The sequence below is a fragment of the Serinus canaria genome, chromosome 4, assembly GCF_022539315.1.
Source record: "Serinus canaria isolate serCan28SL12 chromosome 4, serCan2020, whole genome shotgun sequence".
In the NCBI taxonomy this organism is placed as follows: Eukaryota; Metazoa; Chordata; class Aves; order Passeriformes; family Fringillidae; genus Serinus; species Serinus canaria.
In genome coordinates, this window is record NC_066317.1 from 13108243 (window position 1) to 13120449 (window position 12207).

At 34.0% G+C, this 12207-nt stretch overlaps 1 protein-coding gene across 4 annotated transcripts in view; it reads left to right on the plus strand.

Moving 5' to 3' along the window:
• LRBA (LPS responsive beige-like anchor protein) overlaps nt 1–12207 on the plus strand; it is a 367787-nt gene that overhangs the window by 344488 nt on the left and 11092 nt on the right. For all 4 annotated transcript variants that reach the window (XM_030238944.2, XM_030238946.2, XM_030238947.2 and 1 more), the window contains one exon: nt 11739–11840. In XM_030238944.2, coding sequence (XP_030094804.2) covers nt 11739–11840 — 102 coding nt within the window. The remainder of the gene's footprint in view (nt 1–11738; nt 11841–12207) is intronic.

The window sequence follows — 12207 nt, forward strand, 5'->3', positions numbered from 1 at the left end:
AGCCTAGTTGACTGTCTTCCTCAAATTAGACCCAGGAATGCAGCTAAAGCCTTTCCAGGTATAAGTACAACAACCTGTTTTACAGACCAGGACTTTTCACATCCCCAGGGAATATCTGTTTATTTCAAAATACCATGACACTATCAATTCCTTTATGGGCATGAGCTAGTATGAATTTCAGTGTTTTCTGAAGAATCTATTCACTTGTGTCTTCTTCTCTTTGTAGTTTAGCTGTGGAATCTCATCTTTAAACTTTCTGAAGTGCATTCTTTTTAGACTGTTTCTCCAATCTGTCAAGCTTATTTTGAATTCTCATCCTCTTCTCCAGCAGCCTTGCAGCAAATCGTATCTGCAAATATGCTTTGCAGTCTTATTCTATTAAATTGGTCATTAAAGCAAATGTTAGCTGGTACACAGTTCAGGAATGCCCATCAATACATTTACCATTTTGACAATGAATAGCTTTCAGAATATAGCTTTCCGATATACAATAGTATCTTTTGAATGTGTGCTTCCCTGTTTTCCTTAAAAAATTACTCACATGGAACAGCACTGGAGTTCTTACAAAAGTAAAAATATGCGATGTCTCCCTGAACACGTCCTGTTACTTTGCCATTGCAAGAAAAAAATAGCTTTGACATGATTTTTTCAGAACAAATCCAAATCAGCCGTTACTCATCCCCTTGTTTTTTGTAGGAAATTGTGTGTGTATATATATGAAAATGTAAATGTTCTGCCAGTATTTTTTCTGTTTGTTGGGATTAAGCAGACTACTCTCTAATTTTTCTTTTTCCTGCTTCTTAAGCAACACAAAACTTTTCTTAGTCCTGCAGAACCCCACCCAATATCCGTGAAACAATTGTTATAACTCTAGGATTATTCATTGTCACAGTATCCTCAGCTCACTATTATCAGGCCAATTGAGTACCAACATTTACCCCATTCAAGTATTCTCTAGTTGAGATAACAATTTTCACTGCTGGTTTTACTTGGGTTTGCTGTCTGACTGCAACTGACCTTTTCTTGAACTACTTTGTGAGGCATCATCTACTGGTATTGCTTGCTCTTAATAACAAACCAACTTCTTGAGAAAACTTGGCATATTTTCATGGTTTTAGAATGTTATTTCTGATGTTCTTGTTAGTTACATCCCATCTATGTGTGGCTCTCTGGGGTTTGTCTCTTTGTTCATACCTTGTTGCTTACATTGTTTCAGAGATAGCTCATTTATTTTGATCTTTCTGCCTGACTTTCCTGTGTCAAAGTCACTGGAGAACTCTGAGTTGTGCCAGCTGGGATGTTACCTGTCTTTTCCCTGTACTGCATTCACTAGTATCCTTCTTACCTCTTCCTTTGTTTTCTGTAGGCTTAAGTGCCCATGAGATCTTACAGAAGGATATTCTGTATTTATTGAAACCTGTTTTCCCAAAATACTTCAGGAATTATCTTGTCCTTGATCTCTCCCTTATAAAGTGTATTGAACATTCTCATATCTTTGCCACATACATGTAAATTCCTTTCAGCAAGGTGTTTTTTAGTTTGTTTTGCTGTTTTGGTTATAATCATATCTAGGAGGTCATCTTTAGCTGTTATATCTTAAAAATTGTCACCAAATCTCTTTCTACCCACATACTTGCAATATTCCTTTACCAACACTTGAATTTTAGTTGGAATATCCTCTGTTCTCCAGTTTTCTTTAATAATCCTTCCCCTATTTGGACAAGGTAGAGGCTAATCATGAATGTTAGTGGGTGTAAATCTGTGTCTTCAAGGTTTTGGGTTTTTCACTGTAGCTATTCTGTTTAGGTGTACTTTCTTAAAGGGGAAGTTTATGGTGGTGAATTTGTCTCAGTGTTGTTTATGCTTCTAAAATGGTTTGTGCTTAAAAAATTATAGGCATTTCTATTGTCCAGTAAAGTGTTTTTCTGCTATTCTTGACTTTGTTAATGGAATATGAAAATATGGTTCTGTTGCTTTCAAATATCTACGAATGTGTCCACAATTTGGTTTTAGTTTTCACATTTTGAAAAAACCTAAATATTTTTAATTAGAAATTTTGTTTGCTAAGGAAATAAAGTCTTGACTGATAAAAATCTTCAGTGCTATGAAATGTACAGTCTGTGTGTAACACTATCACTCCTGCTAATAGTAATGGACTCTCTTCTGAGTTATTGCATTGATCTTCAACACATATGTGAATAAAACAAATTATATTACCTCTTTTATGTTAGCCCATAAAACTAGAAAATGTTACTCTCCGTATGTATCACATTTGCATCACGAGGACTATGGGGGTGCTTTCATTGCATAGCTTTATATTTTTTAGAGGGTACTATATTCAGGTATTCTGAAGTGTGGGAAATAAATGGGTTTAGTGGTGTAGCTGTGTAGCAGGACTCATGTAAAAGTAAGTACCTGATTTCATATTTAAAAATAAAATTACTGTATTTTACTAATATTTAATTAGGAAGATTCACTGAGCAGTTTTGCTATTGAAAATGTGTAGAATATCTCCCTCAGATGCAAATTTTTAAAATGCATAATATTTTCAGTTTATAAAATACAAAATCTCCCAACGGATTCAAAATAAATCGCATTTCTTGTCTTGCTGAAAAATAGTCTTGTTCCTATCCAGTCTACTTTTAAAAGAAACTGCATTCTTGTTTGGTTTTTATTTAGCTAAAATTCCCAAATAAATATTTGAATACCTGCAAGACTTTTATCAATTTACATTATTATTATTAAATATACATATAATATAGTGTATGTATTATAAAATAATTATAAATCATTATTAACATTAAAGCTATGATCTTGAAACTAAAGAAATAATTATTCTAAATTGTATTGGTAATTATAGTAAAAGATAAAATATCTGTATTTCATCAACTGCTGCAGTTGCAATTTTTCAGTTGGAAAATTAAAACTTTTTGTGAGTGCTTCATAATTAATTATTAAAGTGGACAATACAAGCAATTTAAACTTTGAAATGATATCTGAGGAGCGTCTTTGTTGATTCAAGAATAATGTTGTGGGTTATAATTTCTTTGTACTCAGACACACTAATCCTGTAAAGTTGAATTCTGTGAGGATTTGCATACGTGCTTCCTTCTGCTCACAGTGAACATTCACACTGCTTTCAAGCTGGTCATGTGTCTGCTGTTAACTCAGTAGCCAAAAAACCCATCTTTGCCTTCTTCCCTCATCCTCATCTTTAATTAGCCAATGTCTTGGTTGCCAGGTCTGCATGATCTGGACTTCTATTTTCAAAATTTGTTTCAAAACCATTGGTAGTAGAGAATATGAGGATCCACATTTCCAAAGATTGTTTATAGTATAAATATTCATTTAGAATTCTAATCATTATTTTTTAAAAATTGAAAGTAATTTCCTTAACAGCAGCTTCTCTTAAAAAAATGAATTGGCAAGTAGTTGTAAAAAGCTTACCTGTTAGTGTTCCCTTTTTCATTTATCGTGCTAAGTAGCAGAAATATCAAAATGTCCATAATCACTAATCAGGCTAGTTAGTAATGGAAATTCTCCTATAAAGTCTTACTTTCTATCTACCAGAATAGCTAAAAATTTTCAGAGCCTCAAAATACTAAAATATGTTTGAAATTGCTGCAGCTATAAATGTGATAGTCTGCTGAAGTCAGCCTGGTAGGAAAAGTGTTGCTCCAGCACCGAGTTTTAGGACAGTCTGCACATGCTCCTTTAGGTGCTCAATAGCACTTTTATTTTTTTACCCATGCAAACATTTTATACATTATTGTGTGAGCCTTTCTTAAAAAAAAAAAAAAAAAGACAGTAAATAATTCAGTGTTATATAACATTGTTTTACTACAGATGTAACAAATATTCTTTGTTTTTCAAAAATGGCAGCACAGGACAATGTTGCCGTGTAAAGCTAGAGTCCTTCGGCACCATCTACTGGCATTCACTTGAAGCTGATCTCAGGAATGGATCCTAAGCACTATATAGTAAAAAATTAAAAATACCTATTCACATTTTAGAGGCAAAAAAATGTCATTTGTAGTAAAATTTTTATCCTTTTTGTTTATATTATAATGATGAAATGCAATGTGAATTCAAGTTCAACATATGAACTGAAACAGAAATAGGTCAGGAGTGTTTTGTTAAGTGGGACCATAAAAAAGAAATGTATTACTTTTTTCTTTTTATTTTCATGGGCTTTAACAAGTGTCACATTTTTCTATGTGTGTTGCAAGTCCAATTCAGTACAAAGTATATTATAGAGAAGATACACAAGGCTTGGAAAAAGTATCTATGACATGTTTTTGAAGGGCATAGCAACCACTAAGTATTCTTTTACCTAACATTTATTGCGTTCGTCTATGTTAGCCTTGAAAGCCTCATGAAAGCTTAGTGGACAGAGCCCCTGATGTAAATGGTCCCACAGTTCCCTGTAGCTTCACAGGTAACAAGGACTGGGGCAATCTGCGTGAATCTAGAACAGAGCCTTAAATTCTGCAGGCACAAAAGGTCACTGTCCTTTCTTCTTTCAGCTGTAACACATTGATACCTCAAAGAGTTTGAGGCCTCATTGAACCTCATTGTATGGAGGCCTCCAAGTACTCTGTGAATCACATAGAAATAAATGATGGTTCTAACTTCCACATATTTTAACTGGAAAAAAGTTGAGGAATAACAGGTGGATGAATTCTGGTATATCTGGAAATCTGCAATGATGGCACACCAGCCAGCTAATTTTGTATTTATATAATGACAAAAGCCGTGTCATAGATACCTAAGGGAAACAAGGTCTTCATTAAAAAGACCTTGCAAAAGCATTCACAGATAGTTTGGAAAGCTAGAAAGCCATAGTGGCTTGGTAGTTATAAGCATGTAAGTTTGTGTGCCATAAATATTTGTTTTGGCTAAAAGTATGTCCTACAGTATTAAGTGTAGCATTTTTATCATCCTTGTTTTCAGTTAGCTAACTGTGTTTAGCTAACTGAAAACAAGGATGATTAGTGTTTCAGGACTTGTCAATCTTAGTAATTCAAAGAAGCATTGTAGAGCAAGTTTTGAGACAACCAAGGATGTATGTATTTTGAGACTGGAAACTCAGGAGTTTGGATGCTGCTCTTTTGTCAGTATCCAGCTTCAGGTGTTATTAAAATGGGATGCATGGAATTTCCAGCAGGATAAAGATATTTAGTACTGCTTGATGCAGCACAGACCTTTGAGTTCCAGGAAAAACAATGCTCTATTTATGACTTGTAACTAATAGTTGATGTGGTGAAAGGAATTACATTCAGATGGTAAATGAATACAGCCTTAATGTGCACCATATACAGAGTTGTGGGATGATGTACTAATGCATCACATGTATTTACCTTGCTTGGTTGCTGAGAAAAATCACCATTCAGTTTAGAGTCTATATACCATGTGAGACAGAACAGAGTAGTGCAGAAGATATAATAATTTATAGTCTAGAATAAGATCACAGCATAAATGTTGTAAAAATTATTTGATCTATACAAGAATCCTGACTTTGGTGAGAAATTATTTTTAAGTGTTTCTGGATCAAAATTCTAGTAGTAGCACTAGCACCATGGAGGTGTTGGAGTTATGGCATGCCTCATTGAAAAAGTATCTGGTTTGAAGAGTTACTTGTAAAAAGACAGCTAACTTATGTAATCTCTGAATTTGGTGTATGCCACCAGCACTCCCAGTTACATTGGTAAATAAAGAGTGGTAAGCATCTCTGTAGTACAATATACTACTGGTAGTAGTACTGGTTTGAAATTACCTTTATAAAAGTAATCGAATAGCTCAAGCACAGATTTTAGAATAAATTATTTTGATGTATTTTAATAAGGGAAAATAAAAAGATCATAAAAATGTGCCAGACTGAGTGGAACTATCATAGGAAACCTCTCATCTCAGATTATATTTTGCCCAAGTTATGAAATATTGTATAGGTTTTAACTAGATGTAGTTATCTTGGTTTATCTTACAACAATTTCTCAGTAGCTGCTATTTCTGACTGAAATAATTGCTTGATTTTTTTTTTTTTCCTTTTCTGTTTTTTCTCTTTAGGTTTGTTGTCTTTTTTCTTGAATTCACTAGGTAATGATACTATAAACCAAAAGAGAGAACTATGAAGAAAATAGATTTTTTTTTTAGTATAAACAAGAAAAAGCCCCTTCATAAACCTGTTTTAGAACATTATTAGACAAAAATGATAGTGTTCTAAAACTTCAAAGCTGCCATTTAAGTAACAGTTTATGAAGTCAGGATGGTGCAAATATTAAAATATCAGTGTACTCTGACCCCAGCTATTCACCTGCAGATACTTTCCAGGGGCTTCAAAAAGGCCTGGGTTCAGTAGGAGGAGTCCTGCTGAATGACTTCCAGGACTTGCAGCAGATGAATCCCCACTTATGGAGAACCTGTTCCAGAAACTTTTGTGGTGCACATGGTGCAGGAATTAAGAGACTGGGGATTATTGACTTTTGAAGTCTGAATTGTAATACCCAGTTTATGAAGGCCTGTTAGATCTTCTTCTTGTTCTGTTTGTTTTGGAAATGTAGTTTTTGTGACACAGCATGTATGAAAAATCTCTCATTAATACTGATTAAATGTTGGTCACTTGTTGCACTGAGTGACACTGAGCTAAGTGTAGTAAGCTCTCCTGGGTTATATTTACTGAAACAAATCCTACAAGATAAATCTAATGTATTTTTTCCTTACTGAACAAACTTTAGCATCTCCTGTGCTTTGCATGTTTAGACTTTGCTTCAGGATAGAATGATGCATTGTTCAAAGATGTTGTTCCTTTTTCAAAAAATACAGGGTTGAAGTGTTTTTTTACAAAACCAAAACTTGCATCTTGGCATAAAGTTGTACTTTTTGTTGTAAAATAAGTCTGAACAGATGGGAAGTAGTTTGAAGGAATTAAGAGGAAATGCTGATGGAGTGTCACATGAAGAACCAGACAAAAATGAGGTTCCTATGTAATATGAAAATATTATATTGTTATATAAAAATTCTTATTTACAAAGAAAAGAATATTCAAACTGAAGCTTTATGAATACTTCAATGATTTTGTGCGGTATCACTTGAGTAAAATGTCTCATCTATCACGTAATTTTCTGTGCCGGTGAAATGGGGTTCTAATCATTTAGCCAATTATGTGATCTAAAAATAATGTTAATGCACAGACTTTATATAATATTTGACAGTTATCACTTTGATGCAATTGAAGGATCTGAGCAGTAAATTAGTTTTCTTTATTTACCCACATTTTGCTGAGAGCATTTTTGTCCAGATGTCCTATATTCTTTGTGTACATCTGTACTTCCCATGTTTATTTCAAACCTTTTATTGTTTTCCTTATTTTTTAATCATAAAAAGCATCTTCCAAATTGAGAAAATTTAAAAATTAATTTTAGATGGCCTTTATTACATGTATAGTTTTGTTTGGTTGATGTATCATTCTAAGAAGACACTCAATCACTTTTGCAAGAAATATGTAAAAAGATTAACTGATGCTTTATTTGATTTGGATTTTGTATTGACATAAAACTACATAATTAATTTGCCATTTAAAAGTGCCCCACAGCCTCTGAAATTAGAGAATAATTTAGAAATGGCTGTTTAGGTGTCTGTGACATAATAATTCACAGTCTTCTCAGTATAAAACATAAAAAGGAGCACAGTCAAATATTTTATATTTTAATGTGTTGCATAGTATTATCTCACCCATAAATAGTAAAAAGAGTATCTTGTATTTAATTGTGAAGTAAGTCTTTTAGCTAATCTCTCTTTTCGTTTCTTTTTAGGAAAATATTTGTCTTCAAATGATTTCTTGTGTTTGGCTCAGCTTTTACAGTTTAGTGCTGAAAATAAAGAAAGCGGCCATTTCAGGAATTTGCTGATGGATTTAAAATGTCATGATCCTGCTTTGTATTGTAACATCACCAAAGCTGAAAAAAAATAGCAGAGAGAGAGACCTAGTAATACAAACCAATTTCTTGTTCTCTCCAGTAAGGCTTTTCTTCTTCTGCATGTCATTAAACTGGAAGAAAGTTTTGACTTTGCTGTAATCCCACTGTTCCTTTTTAAACATAGTCTCCAAAAGCCTAACATTTTTTCACTGATATATCACCACAGGCTGACATGATATCACATGCTCTTCTTTTATCTTCTGAAGCTTGAATTTTGTGATTTAAAATGTACTGTGGTCACTTAAGTAAGAGTGATATTTTATGTTATTTTCTATGGGAAAACAGCTTTGCAGAAATTATTTATTGGAATGTAGGTGGGTTCTTTTGAAATAATTTGAATGGTTGCTGCAAAAGTAAAGTATTCTGTCCATTACTGGAAAGTAACTTAATGTGTGTCTCCTGTGACTTAAATAAATCATTGATGGCATTTGTAGCAATGTGAATGTGGCATTTAGAATGTTACAGAATTCAGCTCCAAGCAGCGATCCGGTGATGGGATAGTCTGAGGGTATCACTATATCCTACACTGAAAAAAGCACATCTGTAAAACTATTGTGTCCTGGTTATTAGTGCTAGCATTTGAACTATCTTTAATGTCATTTGACTTGTTCATCTTCCTTAAGGATCTCCATAAAGATTCTCTGAGTGTTCTTTTCAGCCCTTACTTAGGGTTTGCATCAGTGGTCGTAAACCTGCTTAGCGGACAAAGACTCTCTTCCCTTTGAAGTCACTTCCCTAGCTTTTCAAAAGGGTCTGTGAGTCTGTTCTCCTAAAACAATTTAGAAAAGTTTGAAGTGGTGCCCCTTAAACCAGCAACAAAATAAAATTTTCTCTTTGCATTATTGAAAACCATGACAATCTTTTGAACCAATAACAGTTTAAAAGCTTTTAAAGAAATCTGTTCTGCTCTATGACCAGCTTTTAAGTTGACCTCATTATTTGGGAAATCAGGCTTGGAAACCCCTAAATACTAGACATTCTTATCAAATGAGTCAGCCTGACTTTTCACAGAGCCCTTCTTTTACAGTATCTATTCAAATCCTAAGTTCTTTAGAGATACTACTTAATTTTCTTAATTTTTTTTTTTGTTCACTTGGGTTGGGTGTTTTCTGTGGGTTTTTTTGGTTTTTTTTTTTGTTTTAGTATTTCTTTATTTCAAATATAATTTAGGAAACAGTTGATACAATCTATGAAACACTGATCCATCCACCTGTAGTTTTATACTCTGTTACGTTTGAAGTCAAGTCCAAATTCTGAAAAGAATGTGAGTGTTACTTAGGCAATTTTATTTTCTATGAACTGTGATAAATATATATGCTCAGTTTCTACTTCTTGATTTAAGAGTCTTATCTCCTACATTTAATGGATGTAGTTGCTGGCAGCCTTATGCAGATAAAACCCATAATAATGTAGTTGCTGTAAGCAATAAGTTTACTCTAATGATTTTATGTATCTTCAAGTCCTAATACTTCATTCAGGCATTGCTTCTCATAAGTGCTTCTAACTCCAACATCTTACATTCATTACCTCCTGCAATGTTGTATATTTAAAACTTCTCTGATTTCAAAAGTTTCATTAATGTGAAGTGTATAATTAGATTAATTCCTTGCTGGTCTATGTATGTGTTAATTCAATTTCTGAAAGAAGAAGAAAGCAATAAAACCAGAATCCTAAATTTTTGCTAATATAGGCAGTTCATTAAAAGAAAACAAACTAACAAGACCTTTAAACGCCCAAAGCTGGCACATTTTAGGGATTGGTAATGACAAAGAGAAAGAATTGGGCCTGCAACATTAAATTGTTTCTGGATAGTATGACTGTTACATTTAGTGTTACATTGTCTCCTAAAACTGCAGGTTTGTGGCTTGGCTGTATAGAGCTCATGTATGAATGTTCTGAGATTCCCAGCCCATGTTTAGTGGGGCAAAGTTCAATAGAGCAACTTACTCTGAAAGGTTTGTGAGCAAAATTCACAGGATCAGCCACCTGAGAAGTACCTAGAGGTCGTTAAATCCACCCTTATGCTTCTAATTTGTTGGGAGTTTTTTTTCCTTTGCTCCTGAACTGTCTGCCGTACTTCCTGGGCTTGAGTCTGTTTTTTCAAACATTATATGAAAAAAAAGCAACAACTTCTAATGACTGTTTCTTAAGAGATTAGGACAATTCCGCAAGTTGCTCTAAAGCATGTTCACATTTAAAGTGCTTGCAACATACATGCCTGGATGTGTACATGTATGCACACACACATATAGGGTCTGTGGCTATATCTAAAAAGAAATAGATTTATTTACTTTTCAAGATTTTGTATTATTGATACAAATTGTAATAGTAACTGCAGAATAAATCAAATTTTGAAAGGTCAAAATTCTTGGTTTGAGACTTTGTCAGAGATTATGACCTTTACTTAAAAGCCACTGGAATGTGGCAGCTGCACAGATATTTTGGGAGGTGGTATAAATTGTTTAAGTAAAAATATTTATGCAAGCCCAGATCTCATACCTCTTTTGCAGAGAAGTCTCTCATGGAGGATCTGAGAAACTATCTCTTTAAATACAGCTCCATGATCACTAATACAGTACCAGTATTGCTGGTGCTGCTATACATGGACAGATTAATGACGTTATGCTGGGTTTATCTTTTTAAATTTACAACCCCAAATGTAATTTGATTGATGCTAACTTAGTAACTAATGGAGTGAATTGGTCTCACTATTACTCTGTGTCTTTGTAAAACCATCTCCTCTTCTTCAAGTGAAAAAAGAGGTTGATTTTACCACTGCTTTACTGCTTTGTTGATGTCTCACATGTCATCATTCATTATGAAGTGAAATTATTCCCTGCTGCTTAAAAACTCATCTAAACCTTTTGAAAACTACATGCTAGCATTGCCCAAGAAACATCCTTTGGAGTTTAAATGCTTTGTAGAATGCTGTGAATGAGCTAATTGTATGGTAATACAAAAATAACTTCGAGATTTTTTGAAATGACAGCACTTTTGAAGAGGGCAGTGAATAACCTATGAGCAAAGATATAAAACTATTTAAAGAACTTTATAGCATTTGCTTGCCCTTTCTATGCCTTGACCTGGAGAATAATATTGTTTCCTTTAAATGGGCCAGTTGTAGAATTCTTGTTTTTTTATTGTGTCCATATATGTTTGATTATAAAGAGAAGTACAAAAAACAATACAGTTCCTGTAGCATGGAAATGTCTAATAGAAGCACTAATGTTGGGTTTGAGTGGGACTTCTTTGCATATTCATCAGAAATTCATACTGCCTGTGGTCCAACTCCACATCTTGCAAAGAACTAGTCTTCAAGCTGAGGTTTCAGCACTGTTATTAGGTTGAAATAAAATCAGTCACTGTAAGTTTCCTTCATCTTCGGGCACTTTAGGTGTCTTCTCTTGATAGCTACTTTAGTGATACTTGCATTTATTAATACCTATTGTAGGAAAATGCAGTAATTGACTTAAATCTCTCCTTCCAGAAAATATAAATTAAAGGGGGAGAGAGAGGAAGGGGAAACCAACTTTGGTTGGTTTTACTGCATACCTGACTTTCAGTAAATATGCAGGCAGAGTGCTGCTGCTGTACTACACAGGTAGGAGTACAACACTCCCGTATGCAAACAGGAACATTGAAGTGATTTGTAAGCAACATGAACTCAAAGAGCAAGGAAACCGAAGGTGCTTCAGTGATGGAAAGAAGTGATTTTGGAAATAGATTGTAACCAAGATTGCTTTTATTGTTTTTTCACTGAAGGTGATTTTGCAACTCCTCGAGCTGTTCTGACAGGACACGACTATGAGATCACCTGTGCTGCCATTTGTGCTGAGCTTGGTCTGGTAATAAGTGGTTCAAAAGGTAAGGTAGCTCTTATCATTTCTTTCTGTTTGTGAAGCTATAATCCTAATGCCAAGAGGAATATAGTCTCAGGTGGTAGAATTTATAAATTTTATGGTGGTTTTATTTCTAACCTATTTTTTAGTTGCTGTGGAATATGAAACCTCTTTTTAAACATGTTGAAACTGAGGATTGTTCAGACATTTATAAGAGGCAACCACATTAGTTTCCCTCCTGATTGCTATTTCTGTTTGTTTATCCAGTGTGTAATTGCATATGGCATAGTTGGATACAGCCTTTGAGGGCCAGGATGGTGAAGAGTGGCTGTAATGAATAACTTCTCAAAAAGGGGAAGCAAAAATTATTTCTGAGAGAAAGGGAATGTACT